This window comes from Helianthus annuus, chromosome 7 (genome assembly GCF_002127325.2).
Source record: "Helianthus annuus cultivar XRQ/B chromosome 7, HanXRQr2.0-SUNRISE, whole genome shotgun sequence".
Taxonomy (NCBI): domain Eukaryota; kingdom Viridiplantae; phylum Streptophyta; class Magnoliopsida; order Asterales; family Asteraceae; genus Helianthus; species Helianthus annuus.
In genome coordinates, this window is record NC_035439.2 from 35,988,531 (window position 1) to 36,009,840 (window position 21,310).

A 21,310-nucleotide genomic window follows, 5' to 3' on the forward strand; every position below is an offset into this window, starting at 1 on the left:
TTGCACAGCTGCCTGACATTCGGAGTACTTGGTATAGCGACGCACTGACTGTGAGTTCATGTCCCCCTTTTCTCTTAACTGTTTTCAGTTTTCTAAACTGCGGGGGTGAAATACATGTTACATTGATTATGAATACTTTATACATGGTATGGTTAGCGTAAGGAGGTTTGTTACTTAAGATCATGTGAGTGGGTAGGCAGAAACTTGAGGCCATTAATCCTCATGGTAGGACCGAGGGACAGGAGCGGTAGATCTATCTGGGTGTAGCGAGCCCAGCCCCAGGTCCAGCATAACGGACCTCGGGGTGACTTAGTGCCCGACGCATAAATCCGCTAGGTTTGAGTCTTCCTACTTGCACTTCACACATATCAATGGCCTTGCAAACCATTGGTGATCTCTTTTTCCTTATTTGCTACATACCAGGATTTTTGATAAATACAAAGGTTTGTTTGCTCACTTTCGCATGAACTCGCTCAACATTATTGTTGATTTTTCAACTTACATGTATTTCAGGGAATTAAAGATCTGGCACGGTATGGCATGTTTTCCGCTGCATTAGTCACCGAGGTCATCCAGGGTTTGGGGAATGTGACTCTTTCCTGGACAAGTCACAGTCCTTAAACCATGTTTATGTTATGTTTGGGGTTGTAATGTTGGACAAGTTTATGGTTGTTAGGGTGTTATCCCGTTAAGACAATGTTATGGTATTTTTATTTTAATGGATGATCTTGCATATTTTTAATTCATATTGCTTTGTTATGATTAAGCTATGGTATTAAGAAGTCACACCAAATTAACCACGCTTCCGCAAAGCCAGGGTGTGACATAGAGGTCTCTCTACAAACTTGAGTTGTTCATTTACCTCTATATCTTTGAGAGGTACTATGAGTGATTAATCAGCTAGACACTTTTTGAGATTAGATACATGAAATACATCATGTATTCCTGCCATTTCCTCTGGCAGTTGTAGCTGATAGGCTACAGGTCCTATTCTTTTAAGAATCTTGAAAGGTCCAATATACCTGGGACTTAGCTTTCCTCTTTTGATGAATCTTACCACTCCTTTCCAAGGAGAGACTTTTAATAATACTTGATCTCCTACTTGAAATTCTAATGGTTTGCGTCTGTTATCAGCGTAACTCTTTTGTCGATCACGCGCTGCTTTCAGTCGTTCTTTGACTTGAATGATTTTATCAGTTGTTTCTTGTACTATCTCGGGTCTAGATAGTTGTTTTTCCCCAATTTCTGCCCAACAGACTGGGGTTCTGCACTTTCGTCCATAAAGTGCTTCGAATGGTGCAGCGTTGATACTTGTGTGATAACTGTTATTATAAGAAAATTCTATTAAAGGTAAGTGTTCGTCCCAACACCTCCGAAATCAATTACACAGGCTCTAAGCATGTCTTCCATCGTCTGGATTGTCCTTTCGCTTTGTCCGTCTGTTTGAGGATGATAAGTTGTGCTTAAGTTCAACTTGGTTCCCATTGCTTTTTGGAAACTTGACCAAAAATGAGAGGTAAAACAACTATCCCTGTCAGAAACAATTGATAAAGGAATGCCATGTAAAGAAACGATTTTATTTACATACAATTTGGCAAATTGTTCTATACTAAAGGTTTCCTTCATTGGTAAGAAATGAGCTGATTTGGTTAGCCTATTTACAATCACCCAGATTATATCATTACCTTTTATTGTTTTGGGTAATTTGGTAACAAAATCCATTGTTATCAATCCCCATTTCCAGACTGGCATTTCTAATTGCTGTAATAAACCTGAGGGTTTCTGATGTTCAGCTTTAACTTGCGAGCAAGTTAAACATTTAGAAACATAGGCTGCTATGTCCTTTTTCATTCCTATCCACCAGAAATTTTTCCTTAAATCCTGGTATATTTTATCACTTCCTGGGTGCATCGTATATTTAGATTTATGGGCTTCTTCTAATATACGGTGACGTAAATTTCCTAATTTAGGTATCCACATTCTCTTTTTATGGAACCTCCAAATTCCATCTGTTCCTTGTTCTAATTCCTTAATCATTCCTTTTAATTTTTCAGTATCCTCCTTGATTACTGTTTCTTGTGCTTTTCTAATCTGTTCATTTAAATCTACTTGTAGATTTAATTTAAGAGAACGTACCCTTTTTGGCTTTTCATGATACTTTCGACTTAAAGCATCAGCCACCACATTGGCTTTTCCTGCATGATACTGGATATCACAATCATAATCACTAAGTAACTCCATCCAGCGTCTTTGTCTCATATTCAACTCTTTTTGCCCGAAGACATACCTTAAACTCTTATGGTCTGTAAAAACGATAAACTTACTACCATAAAGATAATGTCTCCAAATCTTAAGGGCAAAAATTATAGCTCCTAATTCCAAATCATGGGTTGAATAATTTTCTTCATGACTCTTAAGTTGTCTAGAGGCATAAGCTATAACCTTTTGACGTTGCATTAATACACATCCATAACCTAACTTAGAAGCGTCACAAAAGACTACAAAGTCTTCAGTTCCTTCTGGTAACGCTAGTATGGGTGTATGGGTTAATCTTTGCTTAAGGATTCTAAAAGCTTCTTCTTGTTTTGGTCCCCATTCAAACTTAACAGATTTACAGGTTAACTTAGTTAAAGGAATGGCTATTCTAGAAAAATCTCGAATAAATCTTCTATAATAACCTGCCAATCCTAAGAAACTTCTAACCTCGGTTGGAGACTCAGGGGTTTTCCATTTGGTAATTGCCTCGATCTTTGTTGGATCTACATGAATTCCTTCATGGTTAACTAAATGTCCGAGAAATTATACCTGTTCTAACCAAAACTCACATTTTGAAAACTTAGCATAAAGCTTTTCCTTTCTCAATAAACTTAAAAGTAATTGCAAGTGCTTTGCATGCTCTTCTTTACTTTTACAGTAAATTAGAATATCATCTATGAAGACAATTATGAATTTATCCAAATATGGCTTACATATTCGGTTCATCATGTCAATAAATGCGGCTGGGGCATTGGTTAAACCAAATGGCATGACAGTAAATTCATAATGACCATACCTTGTTCTGAATGCGGTTTTAGGAATATCCTCTTCTTGTACCTTTAATTGATGATATCCTGATCTTAAATCGATTTTAGAGAAAAATCGTGCTCCTTGAAGTTGATCAAACAGATCATCGATCCTCGGTAATGGATACCGATTCTTAATCGTGACTTTGTTCAATTCACGGTAGTCAATGCACATACGCATTGATCCGTCCTTCTTTTTAACAAATAAAATCGGCGCTCCCCATGGCGATGAACTTGGCTGTATGAATCCTTTCTCCAACAATTCGTCTAGTTGTTTCTTTAGTTCTTGCATTTCCGCGGGTGCCAAACGGTAAGGTGCTTTGGCAATTGGTGCTGTTCCTGGTAGTAGGTGAATTCTGAATTCAACTTCCCTGTCTGGCGGTAGTCCTGGCAATTCTTCTGGAAAGATATCTGAAAACTGGGACACTACTGGAATGTCTTTTAATTCTTTTCCTTTAGTGTTAGTGATTATTGAAATCAAATACACTATAGATCCTTTCCTTATATAACTTGCAGTTTTCATCACAGAGATGAATTTAATGGATCTAGATGGTTTATCTCCTTTAATTATGATCTTTTCACCTCTTGGTGATTTTACCTGAATTGACTTTTGATCACATAAGATATTGGCTTTATTGGCTATTAACCAATCCATTCCTAACACGATATCAAATCCTACTAGATTCATTGGGTAAAGGTTTGCAATAAACTTTTGATTAAAAATTTCTATTCTTGCTCCTTGCAAGATTTCAGAAATTTTAACGGTTTCTCCATTTGCGGTTTCTACTAGACATTCTTGTGGTAGTTTAGTTAATGACTAATTTAGGAGTTTGCAAAATGAAGTATATTAATAAAACTTTGGTTTGCACCAGAGTCAAATAATACTTTAGCAAAAATATCATTAACTAAAAACGTACCAGCAATGACGTCTGGAATCATCCTAGCTTCGTCTGCAGTTAGAACGAATGCTCTAGCATTTTTAGTATTCTTGTTGTTTATAGCTGGGGCCAATTTCGGACAGTTTGTCTTAATATGACCTTTTTCTCCACAGTTTTAACACATTCCATTACTGGTTTTTCTCCTGCAATTTTCTTCCTTGTGCCCTGGCGCCTTACAGTGATTACAGTAAGTAGAGCATCTTCCAGAATGCTTCTTCTTGCAGTTTCTGCAGTATGGTGCTGAGGTAGAACCTATATTCCTACTGTTAAAATTCCCTGAACGGAATTCTTGGGTAAGCTTTTGGGTTAGGTTTCTCCTCTGGTCTTTTTCTCTAGTTCGCACTAGTTCATCAGTCAAGGTATTGGCTAGTTCTACAGCTTCTTCTATAGTTTGGGGTCTAGCTGCCTTGACTACATGTCTAATCTCTCCACTTAATCCCCAGATGTAACGGGAGATTAATACCGGTTCAGGTGATGCAAGGGTCGGTACTATCCTAGCATATTCAAAGAATGTGGTAGTGTAACCCTTACTGTCTACCCCAACCATTCTAAGATTCAGAAACTTATTTGCTATCTGTTCCTTTTCATTGGGGGACAGAATTTCCTTTCTACCATATTTTTGAATTCCTCCCATTCCATGTTATAAATTCTATCACTTCCTCTTGACTGGAGGATAGTGTTCCCCCATTCTAGGGCTGCATTTTTAAACAGATTTGAAGCAAACATTATCTTATCTTCTTCAGCACATTTGCTTATTTTCAGAACAGCCTCAGTTTTCTCTATCCAGCGTAGGGCTGCAATGGGTCCTTCATTGCCTGAGAATTCTATTGGTTTACAGGACCAGAATTCCTTGTAAGAACAACCATTTGGCATGGTTCTTCTTCTTTTGGGAATGGGCGCTTGAAGTATGGGTCCATTGTTCACGTTGTGTTCCGGTTCACTTGGTCGCTTACTGCTATGCTCACTTTTATTATTTGCTTCTTGAACCGTTTGAATAATAAATGGCATTGCATCTATAATTCCTTGTGCCACTATGTGTTGAACGGCACTATTATCCATTTGGTTTCCTTGTTGTCCGGATTCTCATTAACCACGTTAATGTTACTCTGGTTATCGTTATTCAGATTATCTTGATTTCCCTCGTCGGTCATCTGAATTTTTAAACATTTACCAAATATTAATATCACAAATAATATTTGAATATAGCCAATCACATGACACGCACTTTTTGGTCAAAAGCGTCGAGCACTGCGACTTTTACTCTATTTATATAGTATGCATCATTACACACCAGTACTGAAATTTAAATTACAATACCGACTGAAATGTAAAGCTACAATACTAATAATAGGCATCCGTAGTGTTTTTTTTTCTAACACATACACACATATATTATTATATTATATTATTATTATTATTATTACTACTACCGTTCCTGCCATCACATTCACTGATATGGATTCATCTAAAAATCCATATTACGCTCATCGTATTTCCATACGAGGCGTTCTCCCACCTGTCGCATTCTCTCACTGCTTTCTAAAATTTCCTCAACGAAGGTCCTAAGTTCTTGGACATTTTCTGCACTCATTGGGGGTGCAGGTTCTAGGACTGAGTTTGGAATATGGGGTGCGGGTTCCTGATATGGAGGGATAGGGACCTGGTACGGGTATGGATTCTCTAAAATTTCCCTAACATATGCATCACTAATGTTGTAGGGATCTTGAGGATCTAACCTTGGGTAAGCTCCTAAGTTGGGTATCGGCACATTTTCCTGTATTGGGTTTTGTTGCACGTAGTCCCTAACATCGTCCCACCAGGGGTCGTAGTTATTTGGGTCTAGGGGATTTGGTGCAGGTACCCTAGGTATCTCCTCCGGGTTGTAATCAGGCATTTCTATCTGATTTTCTACTTCCATGGGTTGGTCAGGATTTTGTGGTTGTGGTTGGGGTGCTAGCATTTGTTCCAGGTTTGGGTCGGCAGCAGTGGTTGCTAAAATATGGATATTAGCTATACCTCTATTGAGCATATCCTGATTATAAGCATCAGTCTCTTTTTTTGATGCGGCTAACACTCACTGTTCCTGTAACTTTTTCATTCGTTTCCTACGCTCGTGTGCTCCCCTACTGAACCATCCCCTCTTTTTCTGAGGAAATGGCTCTTCAGATTGAGCCTTAAACACAAAGATCCCTTCTTCTGTGTCAGCAGAATACCCCGAGAGGTCAGGCTGAGAAGAGGAGGTGCCTTCGCTCCTAGGCGAACCAGACAATTGACGATAGGCGTCAAAGGGTCCTTGGTCGCTCATACTGTAAACTAACAAATAGTCAGATAACACATAGCAAGAAAATACAATTATGCACGTATTCCCGTAATTTATTTCCTAACACTTTGAATTTTGATGTCAGCAGAACACTCTTGTGGCTGAATCAGTGGCATAGCTCTGATACCACCTTCTGTCACAGCCCCCGATCCCTAGTTCCCGGGAACGGGCGGCCGTGAGCCAGTTTCGGTGGTATCACGTTTATTTATCCAATTTGGCAGCGGAAAATTTTCATCAGGACCGTAGTTAGGAAATATTTAATCAGAGTAAACCACCATATTTGCTAATATTAAACATATGGGTAAAACCCAAGTTTTCAGTACACACATTTTATAGGAATAAATCCTATTTATTTAATAAAAACATCCATTTTAGTCTTAGGTAACTTTATTGCCACTTTTCCAAGCCTTCAGTGCTGTCCAGCTGGCTTCTATTTGGCTTTCACATTTTGTTACCTGAAACGCGTTATAAAAACATTTTGTCAGTGGGAAATACTGGTGAGTGAATCCCATTTTAATCAGGTTTAAATAAAATAATTTCACAGTGAACAGTATTGAGGGCGATCCCGCAATTACATTTGTTTCCAAGTTATATCAATTATCACCCGTTGGTACTGTCAGACCTGACTTGTGGAAATGTTACTCCTTAACCAGGAGGTAACAAATTTTGTATACAAAACCCCAACATACCCACGATAATTGTATTCTTACAAATACTCAATAACTGTTATTCGCATGGAAAAGTATGTAAGGTTTTGTAAAAACATTTAACAAAAAGAGGATTACTCACATTGCTGTCTTAGGTTATTCTTTAGGGTTTCCTGGTGAATATCTATAATTTACACAAATGCACGTGTGTTAGTATAATAACCTATTTTAACATTAGTAATACCCTCCCCGAGACGGCATTCCAACGACTACGTCGGGCAGAGCCACGACAGCCGTTACGGAACCCTAGATCAATCGGGCAGAGTATCTAATACGTCTCCAGGGGTTATAATACTTACATCGTAGCAGAACCTCGCTATTTTAGGGGGTATAACACCCGGCTATAACTTCTACTATTCAGAAATTTAGATTAGGAAAAGAAAGTTGAACGAGCAGACTGAAGGCCCGTTGCCCTCTATTTATAGGGCTGTAATCGCACCTTCTCGCGGCCCGCGTTAAGTTTAGGCCAAGCTTACGCGGCCCGCGTCAACGCTGGGTCAACGCGTAGCTTGGCTGGGTCATCACTAGCTTGTCCGGGTGTTGGGCCACGTGGCGGCCCAGGGCCGTGCCAGATTTTAGGACGCTCGCGGCCCGCATGAACTTAGACGAACTCATACGCGGCCCGCATGAACTAAGGATTTCAGCGGAGTCCGGTTACACCCTAATGCGGCCCGCGTTAAGTTGAGGTGAGGTCCTACGTGGCCCGCCTCAGCTTAATTTTTAGTGTTTTTAATTTATTTTATATGTTATATTGTATTTTGGGCTTGGTTTTCACATACGGGGTGCATCTAAAAACATATTGAGACATTTCAAAATATATTAGGGTGTCAAAATTATTATGAGGATGTCGGTTTTACCGAGGGTTGTTATAGGTCGTTCCGGATGTGCATCGACTATCTGGAATTGAATAAGCTAACCATCAAGAACCGATACCCTCTACCCCGAATCGACGACTTGTTTGATCAGCTGCAAGGTGTCCAATGTTTCTCGAAGATCGATCTGCGTTCTGGTTATCATCAATTGCGGATTCAAGAGGAAGACATCCCCAAAACCGCGTTCCGAACCCGATATGGCCACTATGAGTTCGTTGTTATGCCTTTTGGTCTAACTAACTGATGTGTGTAAAATGCAACATATAAATTACATCAAATGAGGCATAAAACTAACCCTTTTTAAGTACTAATGTTGGAAAAAGAGTGTTTTTGTCTTCTTTTTGTATTTTCAGGATTAAATGAGCTCAAATTCACAAAAAAAGCAAAAAGACAGCTAAATCTAACATAAATACAAGAAAAAGAACATAAGTGGATTGCCCGACCCCTCAATAGCATCCTCCCAAGCAAAATAGAGAAGGCAGAAGACTGAACACGCCCCGTGCTCAGCCAGCACGGGGCCGTGCCCAAGAAGCAGCAGAAAAGACAAACCTATAGAAGATTCTATTGCCTACCACGGGGCCGTGCCCAGTGAACACGGGGACGTGGCGAAAGTACAGCAGGCGCATTAATTGTAATTGCGAATTACAATTAATGAAGAGAGAGAGTGTTAGACGGGTACGGGGCCGTGCCCAGCGGACACGGGGCCGTGCCCAGCCTTCTGTTCAGCCTATAAATAGGAGTGCTTGGTTTCATTGCAACTCATCCCTTGGCACATCACCTCTCTCACACTTCATCCACCACCCACCACCCACCACCATCACAACACCATCATCCACCACCATCATCCATTGTCCATCATAGAGTGTGTGAGTCGTCTCGGGATCCAAGATTGATCGTAAGAGTTCTTGACAATCAAGGCCATGTTTGCCTAAGTCTCTTACATCACTTGGTGAAGACAAGTGTTTAGTATAATACTTTTTATTTTCAATCTTTTGCACTTTTTATTTGGTTTTGTATTAATGACTTTAATAACTAGTTGCTTATGTTGAAGGTGATCTTTCCTTATTGTTTGTCCGTGGTGTCTTGGCATTATTTTACTGTCTATATATAATAAAAGATTTTCACCATTCATATCTCCACGGTCTATATGGAGGTATGTTGGCTACCTGGTCGGGGGTTAAGGGAACGGTTTGGTAAGGGTCTTGCCCTTGTTCAGCGTTTAGAGGTCCTGCAAGGGACCTGGGTCAAATTTAGTAGGATCTCCTTCAATGCCCATAGGTATTGGATGGCGGGGATCCAAACTCTTTGACCCCCTCATAAGTTAACTACTATTAATACTATAACCCGGCTATTTAGGACTGTATCCCTGCTGACTCAGACTACTTAGTCGAGGGTAACGTCACCTCCAATAGAGGGGCCTACCATAATTTGCATTAATAACTTAATTCATTATCTTTCAATAATCCGACCCTTTAGGATTGTATCCTTGCTGACTCAAACTACTGGGTTGAGGGTAACGTCGCCTTCAAAAGAGGGGCCTACTACAATAACTAAGATAATCTCTTAAACAAGTGCAAAAGTGCGAAAATAATCAAAGGTTATACTAATACACGAGTCGGCTCCAAGTGATTCATCTTGTCTATCTGTTTTTATTTTTATTTTATTTTCAGCATTTAGTTAGTTTTTATTTTCTTAGTTTAAAAATCTTTTCTAATATTTTGATTTGGTTAGACGTTGAGGATAAACCGGTACTAAAAGCTCTTGTGTCCTTGGACGACCTCGGTATCTTACCAACACTATACTACGTCCACGATGGGTGCACTTGCCCATATGTGTGTTTAGTGTTAGTAAATATCGTGTTTTATAAATCTAAAACTTGGCTAAAAGTGTAAAAAGGGCTTAAATATACATCTAAAACATATACACACTAGCACGCATCACTAACGCACCCGCGGTTTTTATGGATCTAATGAATCGCGTGTGTAAGCCATTCTTAGACCGTTTCGTCATCGTGTTCATTGACGATGTCTTGATCTATTCCAAATCGAAGACCGAACACACGCAACATCTACGTTTGGTTCTCGAGTTACTTCAGGGGAACCAACTCTATGCCAAGTTCTCCAAGTGCGAATTTTGGTTGGAGGAGGTTCAGTTTCTGGGTCACATCGTGAATAGTCAGGGTATACACGTCGATCCCACGAAGATTGAAGCAGTCAAGAGTTGGATTACGCCTAAGAACCCGTCTGAAGTTCGTTCATTTCTCGGACTAGCAGGCTATTATCGACGATTTATTGAAGGATTCTCTAAGATCGCTGTGCCGCTTACCGCCCTTACTCATAAAGACAAGCCTTTTGTGTAGGGAACTGCATAAGAGACTGCCTTTCAAGCCCTCAAACACATGCTATGCAACGCTCCAATTCTTACACTGCCCGATGGAAGCAACGACTTCATTATCTACTGTGATGCTTCCAACCTTGGTCTTGGTTGCGTTCTTATGCAACGGGACAAGGTTATAGCTTACGCATCTCGTCAGCTCAAGATCCACGAGAAGAACTATACAACCCATGACCTCGAGCTAGGCGCAGTTGTATTTGCATTAAAGATTTGGCGACACTACCTGTATGGTACCAAGTGTACGATCTATACCGATCACAGGAGTTTACAACATATCTTCAATCAGAGGGAACTTAATATGCGTCAACGCCGATGGGTAGAACTCCTCAACGATTACGACTGCGAGATCCGTTATCACCCAGGCAAGGCAAACGTTGTTGCCGACGCGCTCAGCAGAAAGAGTTACGTGCTCAGCAGGCCCAGCATGACCTCGAAACTCTAATCTGCAAAGCTCAACATGCTTGCTTTAACGAGCGTACATTGAAGAAAGAGAGGATCTATCATGATGGAGCTCAGCATGTAAGCAAATCCGATGGGATCTTCTATTTTCTCGACCGAATTTGGATCCCTAAGAGGACCGATTTGCGGAAGATTATCATGAATGAAGCCCACAAATCCTGATACTCCATTCATCCCGGTGCTGACAAGATGTACCAGGACCTTCGTTATAAGTACTGGTGGTCAGGCATGAAACGGGATATCGCTCTATACGTTGGAAGTTGTTTAACTTGCGCAAGAGTTAAGGCTGAACATCAAAGACCTTCTGGCTTACTCGAACAACCGCCGATACCTATATGGAAGTGGGAGAGTATAGCTATGGATTTCATAACTAAGCTTCCGACCACGCCATCAGGTCACGACAATATTTGGGTTATAGTTGATCGTCTGACGAAATCAGCCCACTTTTACGGGAAGACTACAAGGTGGAACGACTAGCCCAAATCTACACCGACGAGATCATCTGTAATCATGGTACGCCTCGCGACATCATCTCTGACCATGATGCTCGGTTTACTTCGAGATTGTGGGAAACGTTTCAAGCAGCCCTTGGTACGTCGCTTAATCTAAGTACTGCATTCCATCCACAAACCGACGGACAGACAGAAAGAACGATCCGTACTCTTGAAGACATGCTCCGTGCGTGTGTCATAGATTTTGGTGGTAGTTGGAACAAACACCTGCCATTAGTCGAATTCTCGTACAACAATAGCTATCATGCCAGCATCCAGATGGCACCATTCGAGGCCTTATATGGAATGAGATGTCGTTCGCCTATTGTGTGGCACGAGATCGGTCATTCTCAATTAACCGGTCCCGAGATCCTACAAGAAACGACTGACAAAATCCACCAGATTCGAGACAACTTGGTGAAAGCTCGGAATAGACAGAAAAGTTATGCCGATAAAAGACGCAAGCCCCTTGAATTTGACGTTGGCGACTACGTACTCCTAAAGGTATCACCTTGGAAGGGTGTAGTCCGATTTGGCAAGAAAGGGAAACTCGCGCCTCGATATGTTGGACCTTTTAGGATTCTGGAAAGGATCGGAAAAGTCGCCTACAGACTCGAACTACCGGAGGAACTCAGTAACGTCCACCCGACTTTCCACGTCTCTAACCTCCGAAAATGCCTTGCTGATCATGATTTAATCGTACCGCTAGACGATCTTCAGGTCAACGAAACGCTGCACTTCATGGGAAAGCCTGTCGAAATCATGGATCGTCAAACCAAGCAACTCAGGCGCTCACGCATCCCTATCGTAAAGGTCCGATGGGAAGGCAAACGAGTCGCAGAGTTCACTTGGGAACTCGAAAGCGACATGAAGGCCAAGTACCCGCAGTTGTTTAAATGAATAGATCTGAAGCATCAAATTGGTAAATCACGGTGTTGTGTAGCTTCCAGCCTAATTTCGGGACGAAATTCCCTAAACAAGGGGATGCTGTAACACCCCGTGTTTTCGAATGTCAAAGTCAAAGTCAAAGTTTGACTTTTGACTATGATTAGTCTATTTTAATTTTTGTATTATGTGGAGTAAGTGTTGTCTAATCTAAATAATCGAATGTTAATCGAATGTGAATCGTTAATCGACCTTGAATAGTAGGAAGTATCAATGCGATAAAGTTAATCAATCAGTAATCAAGCTAATCTAATCAATCATCGAACTCGAACCTCGAATTATGCGAAATTTGGTATTGTTATATGTGTGTGTGCCTTACGTGTTACTTGTGCATGATTACTTTATGTTGATATGTGTGGTGGGCAATCAAATCGAATCGAAACTCGAAAAGCAATCGAACTCAATCGAAATCGAAACCGAAATGCGAAACTAGGATGCTTATGTTAGATATAGTAGTTGGGACTGAAAGTAATTTGATTAGGAGACTCTATCGTATTCGTATCATCGTCTATCGAAATCGAAATATCAAAAATCGTCACGAAACACTCAAGAAGGGTTGCTGATCGAACAGGACATCCTGATCGAACAGGCCAGCCGATCGAACATGTTGTTTGATCGAGCAGCCCATTCGACCAGAAATCCTGGCCGATCGGTTGACACTTTCCTCTTTTGGAAGCCTATAAATAGGGCTGTCATTATCTTCTTTTCCACTTTTGGAAAGCTCTGACCAAACCAGTCCTTGTTCTTCACCTTTTCTCAGATTTCTCTCAACTCCGGTAAGTTTTCACTCTAAATATTGTATGTGCTTAATCATTACACGATTCTACACCTTTCTATCTTTCAAATCTTGATTTCTAACCGTGAAATCACCAAGATCTAGGTGTTCTTGGATGATGTCATCATGGTGTTCTTGAAGAACATCACGTTTTGGCCTCATTCAACCATGAATAGCTTAGATCTAACCGATTTCCACATAAAAAAACTAAAATCTATCATAGATCTAGACAGTTCACGGTGTGAAAGATTGAAAGACGGATTTTCCGATTTTCTTTCAACTCTTTTGCACTCGTGACCCTCAAACCGATAGAAACGGAGCTTGAACCAGCTCACTAATCATTCTAACAACCACGTGGTTCAAGGTTCGGATTCTAACTACGAGGTTCACCGATTTCGGGTTAAACGTTAAACTGCCGTCCGAACAGTTCACTGGCCGGACTTGGGTGATTCCTGTCCGAACCAGTGAAACAAGTAAGAACCCATGTTCTATGGTTCAACTCGTTATCAAAATACCTCAAAATCATATCAAAATAATTAAAACAGCCAAGTGTTAGACGAAAGTCCGACCAGGTCAGAATTGCTGGCCGAACGACCGGGCCAGCCGATCGGCTAACACATGGTCCCACATCTTTTCAAATTCATGAAGTATGGTATTGACGAAGGGATGTTCGATCGAATATGCTACTCGATTGGTAAACATTACTCTTCGGATCATGAGATATTATGCTTCAACACTTAATCAATTTTCAACTTGTTTGACGCATTCAAAGTGCCACCCGATCAAACGTGTCGTCCGATCAGGTGACACTCTGCCAAAGATATACACTGAAGTACCTAATCGAACGGTTGGACCAACCGATCGAACGGACCTTTCAATCGACCGACCTAAAAGGTAAGGATACTTCAATGTTTCCAAATAATGCTGCAAAAACTTCAAAAGTTCAAACCATCATACACAAACACATCATTCTCAAAGGAAGAAACAATCCACTTGAACTGTCCAACCGATCGAGCCTTCCGGCCGATCGAGCAGACCATCCGAACGGTTAGACCAACCGAACGGTTGGACTGTTCAATCGAACCTGCTGTTCGATCGACCAGACTGTTCGACCCTATTCCACTTGTTTGCATTTCCGCGTTACTCATCATTATACTATCGAACTATTCAGGCTAACCTACTCTCAGCCCTCCCTTCAATCCATAATCAAACACTGTGAGTATACTCGATCCCTTTTTACTTCTAGCACTTTTGGTTGTTACATACATTACCTATCAAACCACAATCAATCACACTATTCAAACTATTTGAACGCTAACCGATCGCATGTATTACTTGACTAAATGAATGCTTGTTTATTATGTTTACACGTGGAATGCTGTCTACCTGCCTTAGCAACATAGTACTATAGTTTGGACTCAGCACCCGTTCACCCGGGGGTTGTTAAGAACAATTACTTGCATGGATTACGGTGGTAATCATGTATTGTGAACTTTCTCAGATAGTCAACCTGCAGTCGTTGGTATCGATAGATCCATGTCGATAATTAACATGCTTCGTTTTCCCCTGTGTACGTGCTGGTTATGCGTACACTATTCGAACGTTATATGCTATTATCGAACTTGTATGCTCACCTTTACATTATGTGTATTGACTTTATTTTAACGTATGTGACAGGTATTTAAGGTGTTTGCTTGCTAGGAAAGCGAGGCTAGAATAAGATTGTAGAGACCCCCAACAAATAGTTGTCTGTCAAGAATAAGCTTCTAGTGCATAGTTGTTTGTAGATCTTGTCAGGCTGGGTCTTTAGGAGTTTTGAACAATATTTACTTTTATTTGTATTAAATCTGAGTTGTCGGAACAGGATTTATTGACTAGATACTTTCTGTAATAATTTGTTTTATTATTTGGGATACGGTATGGGACGTATCATTAAACTGAATAGTGTAAATAGTTGTCGTGGAAACTTCTGGACAATCTATTTCGCTCAGTGCCATGCCCCGATGATTCCGCCATCGGTTGGGGTGTGACAGTTGGAAGTTTAGTGTGAATGAAAGTCTCAAAAGTTGGTAATTCACCTTGTCCCACATTGGTGTGAGAACAAAAAGATAGGCTATTTATAAGGTGAAACCTTAATGAAGCCTTTGAAGTCTTATGACATGTTTTACCACAAGTCCTACCCGCGCGCGCAGGGGGGGTGCAAAAAATGGAACCGGAATTAGTTGAACTCGCATATGCCCGCACGTCATGCGGACACGAATGCAGCTCTGAAAACCCGGGCTCGCGGGAGACAGTTTTTACACTCGAGACTGGCTAATTGTTTTAATTAATTAGTCTTTAAAACTAAAACGATTGGTCTTATTAATGGTTTTTTAACTGAAATGATTTTCAGTTTTAATGAGAACCATTATATTATTCAGTTTCGAAACCGCTGAGACATTATGTGAGTTAATTCTCTACAATGATGAGGCATAAGTTTCGAAACCGATTAGCCTTTAATTCTCTGCAATGATGAGGCCAGAATCAGTTATTATCTGTGCCTATAAAACCCAATGCAGACAATCTGTTTAGACACACCTCAACAACTTCCCCTCTCTCAATCTCAGTTTCTGCAACACAGCTTCTTTTCATTTCAGGCAAGTGCTCAAGTCCGGCAGTGCGCGGTGCTGCTTAGAACCGGCGTACCCTGGGAACAGACGACGAATCTGTTTAAGGGAATTATGTCAAACACAAGCCCGGTTCACTCGTTTACTGTTTCTTCAATTTTATTACATTATGTCCAGTTTCTGTTCAATTCTTTTATACAGATTTTCTAACACATAACAGAGACTCAATTGGTAGTATCTTAAACAAGATATCATATTTAAAAATTTTAAGACCATATATTTAGTGTTATATTATTTGTGGTAAATAATAATAAGGATAAAGATCCTATACAAATAGCCATATCGTATAAAACATACGAAAGACATAACAAAGTAGAAAAAACGCGGTGACATTTTCGTAATTATTTTACTCGTAATTACTCTACAAGATCAAAATTACCCTACAAGATCAAAATTACCTTATAAGATCATTTGTAGAGTAATTATGATACTCTATAAAATTACCCTACAAGATTAAAAAAAGATCAAAATTACCCTATAAGATCTTTTGTAGACTAATTATCATGCTCTATAAAATTAACTTAGAAGATCAAAATTACCCTACAAAATAAAATTACCCTACGAGATCATTCGTAGAGTAATTATGATGCTCTACAAAATTAACCTACAAGATCAAAAAATACCCTACAAGGTCATTTTACAAAATTACCCTACAATATCATTTGTAGGGTAATTTTGATAATTATTCTACAAGTAAATAAATAATTACGAAAAATGCCTCCGCATTTTTTACCTTTTTTGCTTTTTGTACGTTTTGTATGATAAAGCTATTTGTATTTAATCTTTTGCCAGGATAATAAATATATTAAAAGAAAAGGTGATTCCCTCGTTTGTGGTAAATAATAATAATAAGAGGGTGTTTGGGATTACGTTTTGAAGTGATTATTTGATTATTACGTTTGTAAAACATAAATAATCTAAAAAAGTGTTTGGATAAAAAAGTGATTATCTGTCTCCAAAACGCAGTTTTGATGAAGCATGTACCTACATGCTTTTTCAAAACGTTTTGAAAACGCAACACCAAACACCCCCTAAATATACTAAAAGAAAACGTGATTCCCTCAAGGGTTCACACCATACATACATAGCATTAGGGATGAGCGTGGTACTGATACCATACCAAACTGGTACAGGTTTCAGAAATAGCGGTATCAAAATTCGTTAAAATTGGATATCGGTATCGAAATATTCGGTACGGTACAGTACCAGTATTTGAAGATAAAATTCGATATTTCACCGGTATCATACCAAACCAATACCAAAAAACCAAAAATTAGATACCTGTACCGATACCTATTACCCAATACTATCCACATAGGCACACATAACATAGCGTACTAGTTTACCTTTACCTGAAGTAAAACTAATAAAAGAGTCGCCATATATAAATCACCACACATCCCCAATCACCACAAACGCCTATATCGAGCCACCAGCCTCTGCAACATCTAGGGTTTGTGTTCATCTTCAATTCCTGGATCATTCATCCATGAGACCCCCAAACGCACCCAAAATCTCGCTTCATTTCATCTAATTTCTCTCTTATTTCCCGTCCTCGATCACCTTTTTTTCCTATAGCGATTCGTTAGTTATGTTTAATATTATTGCTCGATCATCCTCATCAATATTATTGCTCACTAAGCTTGTTAATCTCCGTGTGTTTGGTCCTGGGTTGAATCCTTTTGCTCCTTACAACATGGCTAATCACTTTTCTCGTTAATTCTCACATTTGTTGAACTGGTTTATGCGAATTATGTAAAGAAGACGAGTTTTGGAGATTTGTGTGTTTTCCGTTGTTTGCAATCAGTTATAATTAGTTTCTTTGGGTGCGAAATAGTGTGGTTTTTGGGGTGTATAATTGGGATGATTCAGGATTATTTGTTGCGGTCGAATAGTAACCGCAGGCGCGTGAAGCGGTCGGATAGCATGAGGTCAGGGGAGGATAGGGATGATAGAGGCTGGACGAATTTGCACGTTGGTGCTCGAAAAGGGGATCTTAAAGAGGTGAATTAGTATTCCATTTTGATGATAGGTTATGAAGCTATCTTTGTATTTTAGGATGACAATTGTTGCTAGATATGTGTTGTGTATATCTATTAGAGTATCAATTAGTGCTTGCTTAGAAGTAGGGGTGTATACGAGCCAGGTCGAGCCCGAGCTCGACTGGACTCGAGCTCGGCTCGCCATGTTTTTCTAAAGCTCGAGCTCGAGCTTGAGCTTGGCTCGGTTTGAGCTTTCTTATTTGAGCTCGAGCTCGGCTTGCGAGTAAAACCCAAAGCTCGAGCTCGGCTCGGCTCGCGAGTAAAACCCAAAAGCTCGAGCTATTTTGAGAACAACCTCAAATGAGCTAAAAGTTCGGTTTGAGATTGTTTCAATATCGCTTAAACGAGCCAAAGCTCGGCTCGAGTTCGGCTCGCCAATGTTATCATCATCATTATTATATTATATATAAAAAATAAAATTTTGTTTGGGCTCGTTTAGGCTCGGGCTCGATAACAAAACGAGTTCTATTTCAGGCTTGAGCTCGGGCTCAGGCTCGTTAAAGTTCGGCTCGTTCGAGCTTTTAACCGAGCCGATAACGAGTAGCTCTCGAGCCACTGGGCTTGTTTACACCCCTACTTGGAAGTGGTGGTTATTTTACGATATGGGGCTTTTGTCTTGTGGCAGGTAAAAAGGCTTCTTGATGAAGGAATGGATGCGAATGTGGCAGCATTTGGCCCCAAAGCACATGGGCTCACCCCTCTTCATCTTGCTGCCAAGGGTGATCACATAAAGGTTATGGATGAACTGCTTGAGCGTGGTGCCAATATCGATGCTCGGACCAAAGGCGCTTGTGGTGGCTGTATGTAACAATATCCCTGTTTTTCACAAAACATTAATGTTCTTTTGTTCTCGTTTTGCCTATGTTGGCAAATTGACCCGTTTGTAGTTAGATGTGTTGAGTTTTTGTACGGATAAAATGGAAACGGGTCAGTTAGGCTGTACATTCAAAATGCGGAAAACCTCCTAAATCATTATATAAGAAAGATTAGGTTATCATTGTAATAATATGGTTTTTGTGTTCAAGCTGTAACATATCAACTATTTACAAAGAAGGTTTATAAAGGCGCGTATAATGCTTGATGCAAAACGCATCGCTGCAGTTGATGCACTGTGATTCCATAAAGTGCAGGCGATGCGGTCTGACGCACCGCATTTGTATGTGAACAATTTGGACTGCTGTTTATATATTGATTTCACACATTGTATTCAGATTTTATATATATATATATATATATATATATATATATATATATATATATATATATTGCTTGAATCACCTGATGTTTATATGTTTGATATATTATGCTTTGGATTATCATTTTATATTCTGTTTCTGATTGTATACCTGATTACATAACAACTAACAAGTGTAAGTATAAATAGATATATTGACTTCATATACTTTGTAGCTGATGTTACTTTGTTTGTATAATGTGTTTTCTGTTTTTATTTTGAACACAGGGACTCCACTTCACACTGCTGCAAAAGAAAGAAACAGGCGGGCAATCAGATTCCTAATAGAAAATGGAGCATTCTTGCCGGATAACATCGAGGATACCCGATTTAATCCACCGGTCCATTACTGTCCTGGTCTTGAATGGGCATATGAGGAGATGAAACGTGTTCAACTAGAAACGAGCTCATCATCTGGAGAAAGTTCCAACAGTTCCTAGAACTAAACCCCACCGTTTCCACTTCCTGCACCTTTATTTTAATGTTGTGCGAACTAAAACTTTCAATGGCGTGATGCACGATAATCTGGTTTCTGTCTGATTTTGTTTGTGATATCATTGTTGTATTTTAGTTTCTGGGTGTTTGAATATGAATTCTATTCAATAAATCAAATGCTATGGTAATTCTGCTGTTTGGTTGAAATGGATGGTTTGTATGATTGTATCCTAAAATTCTAATATTTCATTAGTTAACCAAACTGTTTTATGCCAATTGTCGAAGCCACCCCCCCCATGGTCGTCCCCATTGCAAACGTCGAAGGCAAGACGGAGAAGACGTTCCGCTTCACACACACACGTGGACGCCTACGTGGCGGATCATCCTTTAAGGACTACCTTCTTCCACACCCCCATAGTCTAACATTGGACCTTAGCTCACCCTAACTAAGACTTGACCTCTTCACTACCTATGACTTACTAATATTACTATTACTTGATATTGGCTTACATGTACCGGTGCTCTGTTACTGTGGCTCGACTTGACTTGAACATTAGAGAGTTTAAGCCTCGAGTGAGTTTTTGTGATTGTAGTTCATGCTTTGGCTAAACATAAATGAATCGAGACGGACCTTAACAGGAAGGGTCTTATTCTTTACCCGATACCCATGGAGCATCTACCCAGAACCCTAAAGTGATGGTAACTTGCTCCAATGGGGGGCCTAATTGTAAAATAATCTCATGGGTTGGGAAGTTGGCTACGAGTAGTATTATATGAGATGATATTCATACCCGATTATGTGAAATGGATATCATACCCATCTCCTCCTTGACAATAATAATTTTATGAGTTAAATGCCTGGTTGGTCCTTTTGGTTTGTCATTTTTGAAGAGTTGGTCCCAAGGTTTTAATAATTACAGAGTTGGTCCAAGTGGTTGCAATTTTTAAACTCAGGTTGTCCTTAACACTAACTTATCTTAAATTTTTTAGTTAAGTATATGTAAAAAGTTTGTTTTAGCCCCAAGGTTAAAAAGAGAACAACTAAAAAAAAGCCAAATATAAATGAAATGATCCCACTTTATTTTAGCATCTCTCTCTAAAACCTCATCACCAATAAATAAAGACAATCTTAAATTCATATGCATCAACAAAATGTTAATAATTTCATTCAATGACCAATCCAAGACCGGCCCAACACTATGTTCAAGTTAGGTTTGGGTTGGGCATATTGCTTCCAAAATTGATAAAAAAAAAACTCATACAACAATCACAAATGAATAATCAAACAGAAGAATCTTAACATATTCTTCAATCACCTCCAACTGAACATATAAAGGGCATGTTTGGCTAAGCTTATTTAAGTGAAAAATAATTTTTTTTGTGAAAAGGACTTATTGACTTATTACTTTTTGAAAAATGAGTTTTTAAAAAAGTGTTTGGATTAGCTTATGGGGTGGGAAAAAACCAATAAGTCAATAAGTTGTTTTTTAAAAAATATTTGGCTATGTAAAATGACTAAAAGGACAAACAAATATAATATAAGGAGTGTTAAATCAGGGGTAATATGGTAATTTGGTGTTTGAAAAATTATAAGTTGATAAAAAAGTCACAACATGTTAACTTCTCAAAAATTCATTTTCCTTCTTTTCAAAAAGTCATTTTGAAAAGGACTTTTAGTTTGCCAAACAATAAAACTCCTTTTCAGCTTTTTGATTAAGTCAATAAATTAATAAATGGTTGGAAAAGTTTAGCCAAACATGCCCAAAATAACCAAAAAATCAAACAGATTCAATCACCTCCAACTGAACAATTCAATCCAGTAACTTTCACAAATGCTGTATAAAACAATAGATCAATCATTTATAATAATTCATCTCCTACAATATAATTTCAAGTTCTATGATTAACAACCAAGTTCTTCGATTAACAACCACATTCGCCGGAGTACCGATTAACAACACCTTCGCCGG

The 21,310-nt window shown here is 39.4% G+C and overlaps 1 protein-coding gene across 1 annotated transcript; it reads left to right on the forward strand.

Moving 5' to 3' along the window:
* The first annotated feature begins 17,024 nt into the window (after positions 1-17,024).
* On the forward strand, positions 17,025-19,547 carry LOC110869143 (phytochrome-interacting ankyrin-repeat protein 1). The gene is made up of 3 exons (XM_022118433.2): positions 17,025-17,633; positions 18,297-18,471; positions 19,134-19,547. Exons 1-3 carry the CDS (start codon positions 17,493-17,495, stop codon positions 19,343-19,345), a joined length of 528 nt encoding a protein of 175 aa, XP_021974125.1. The 5' UTR covers positions 17,025-17,492; the 3' UTR covers positions 19,346-19,547.
* The last annotated feature ends 1,763 nt before the right edge of the window (positions 19,548-21,310 follow it).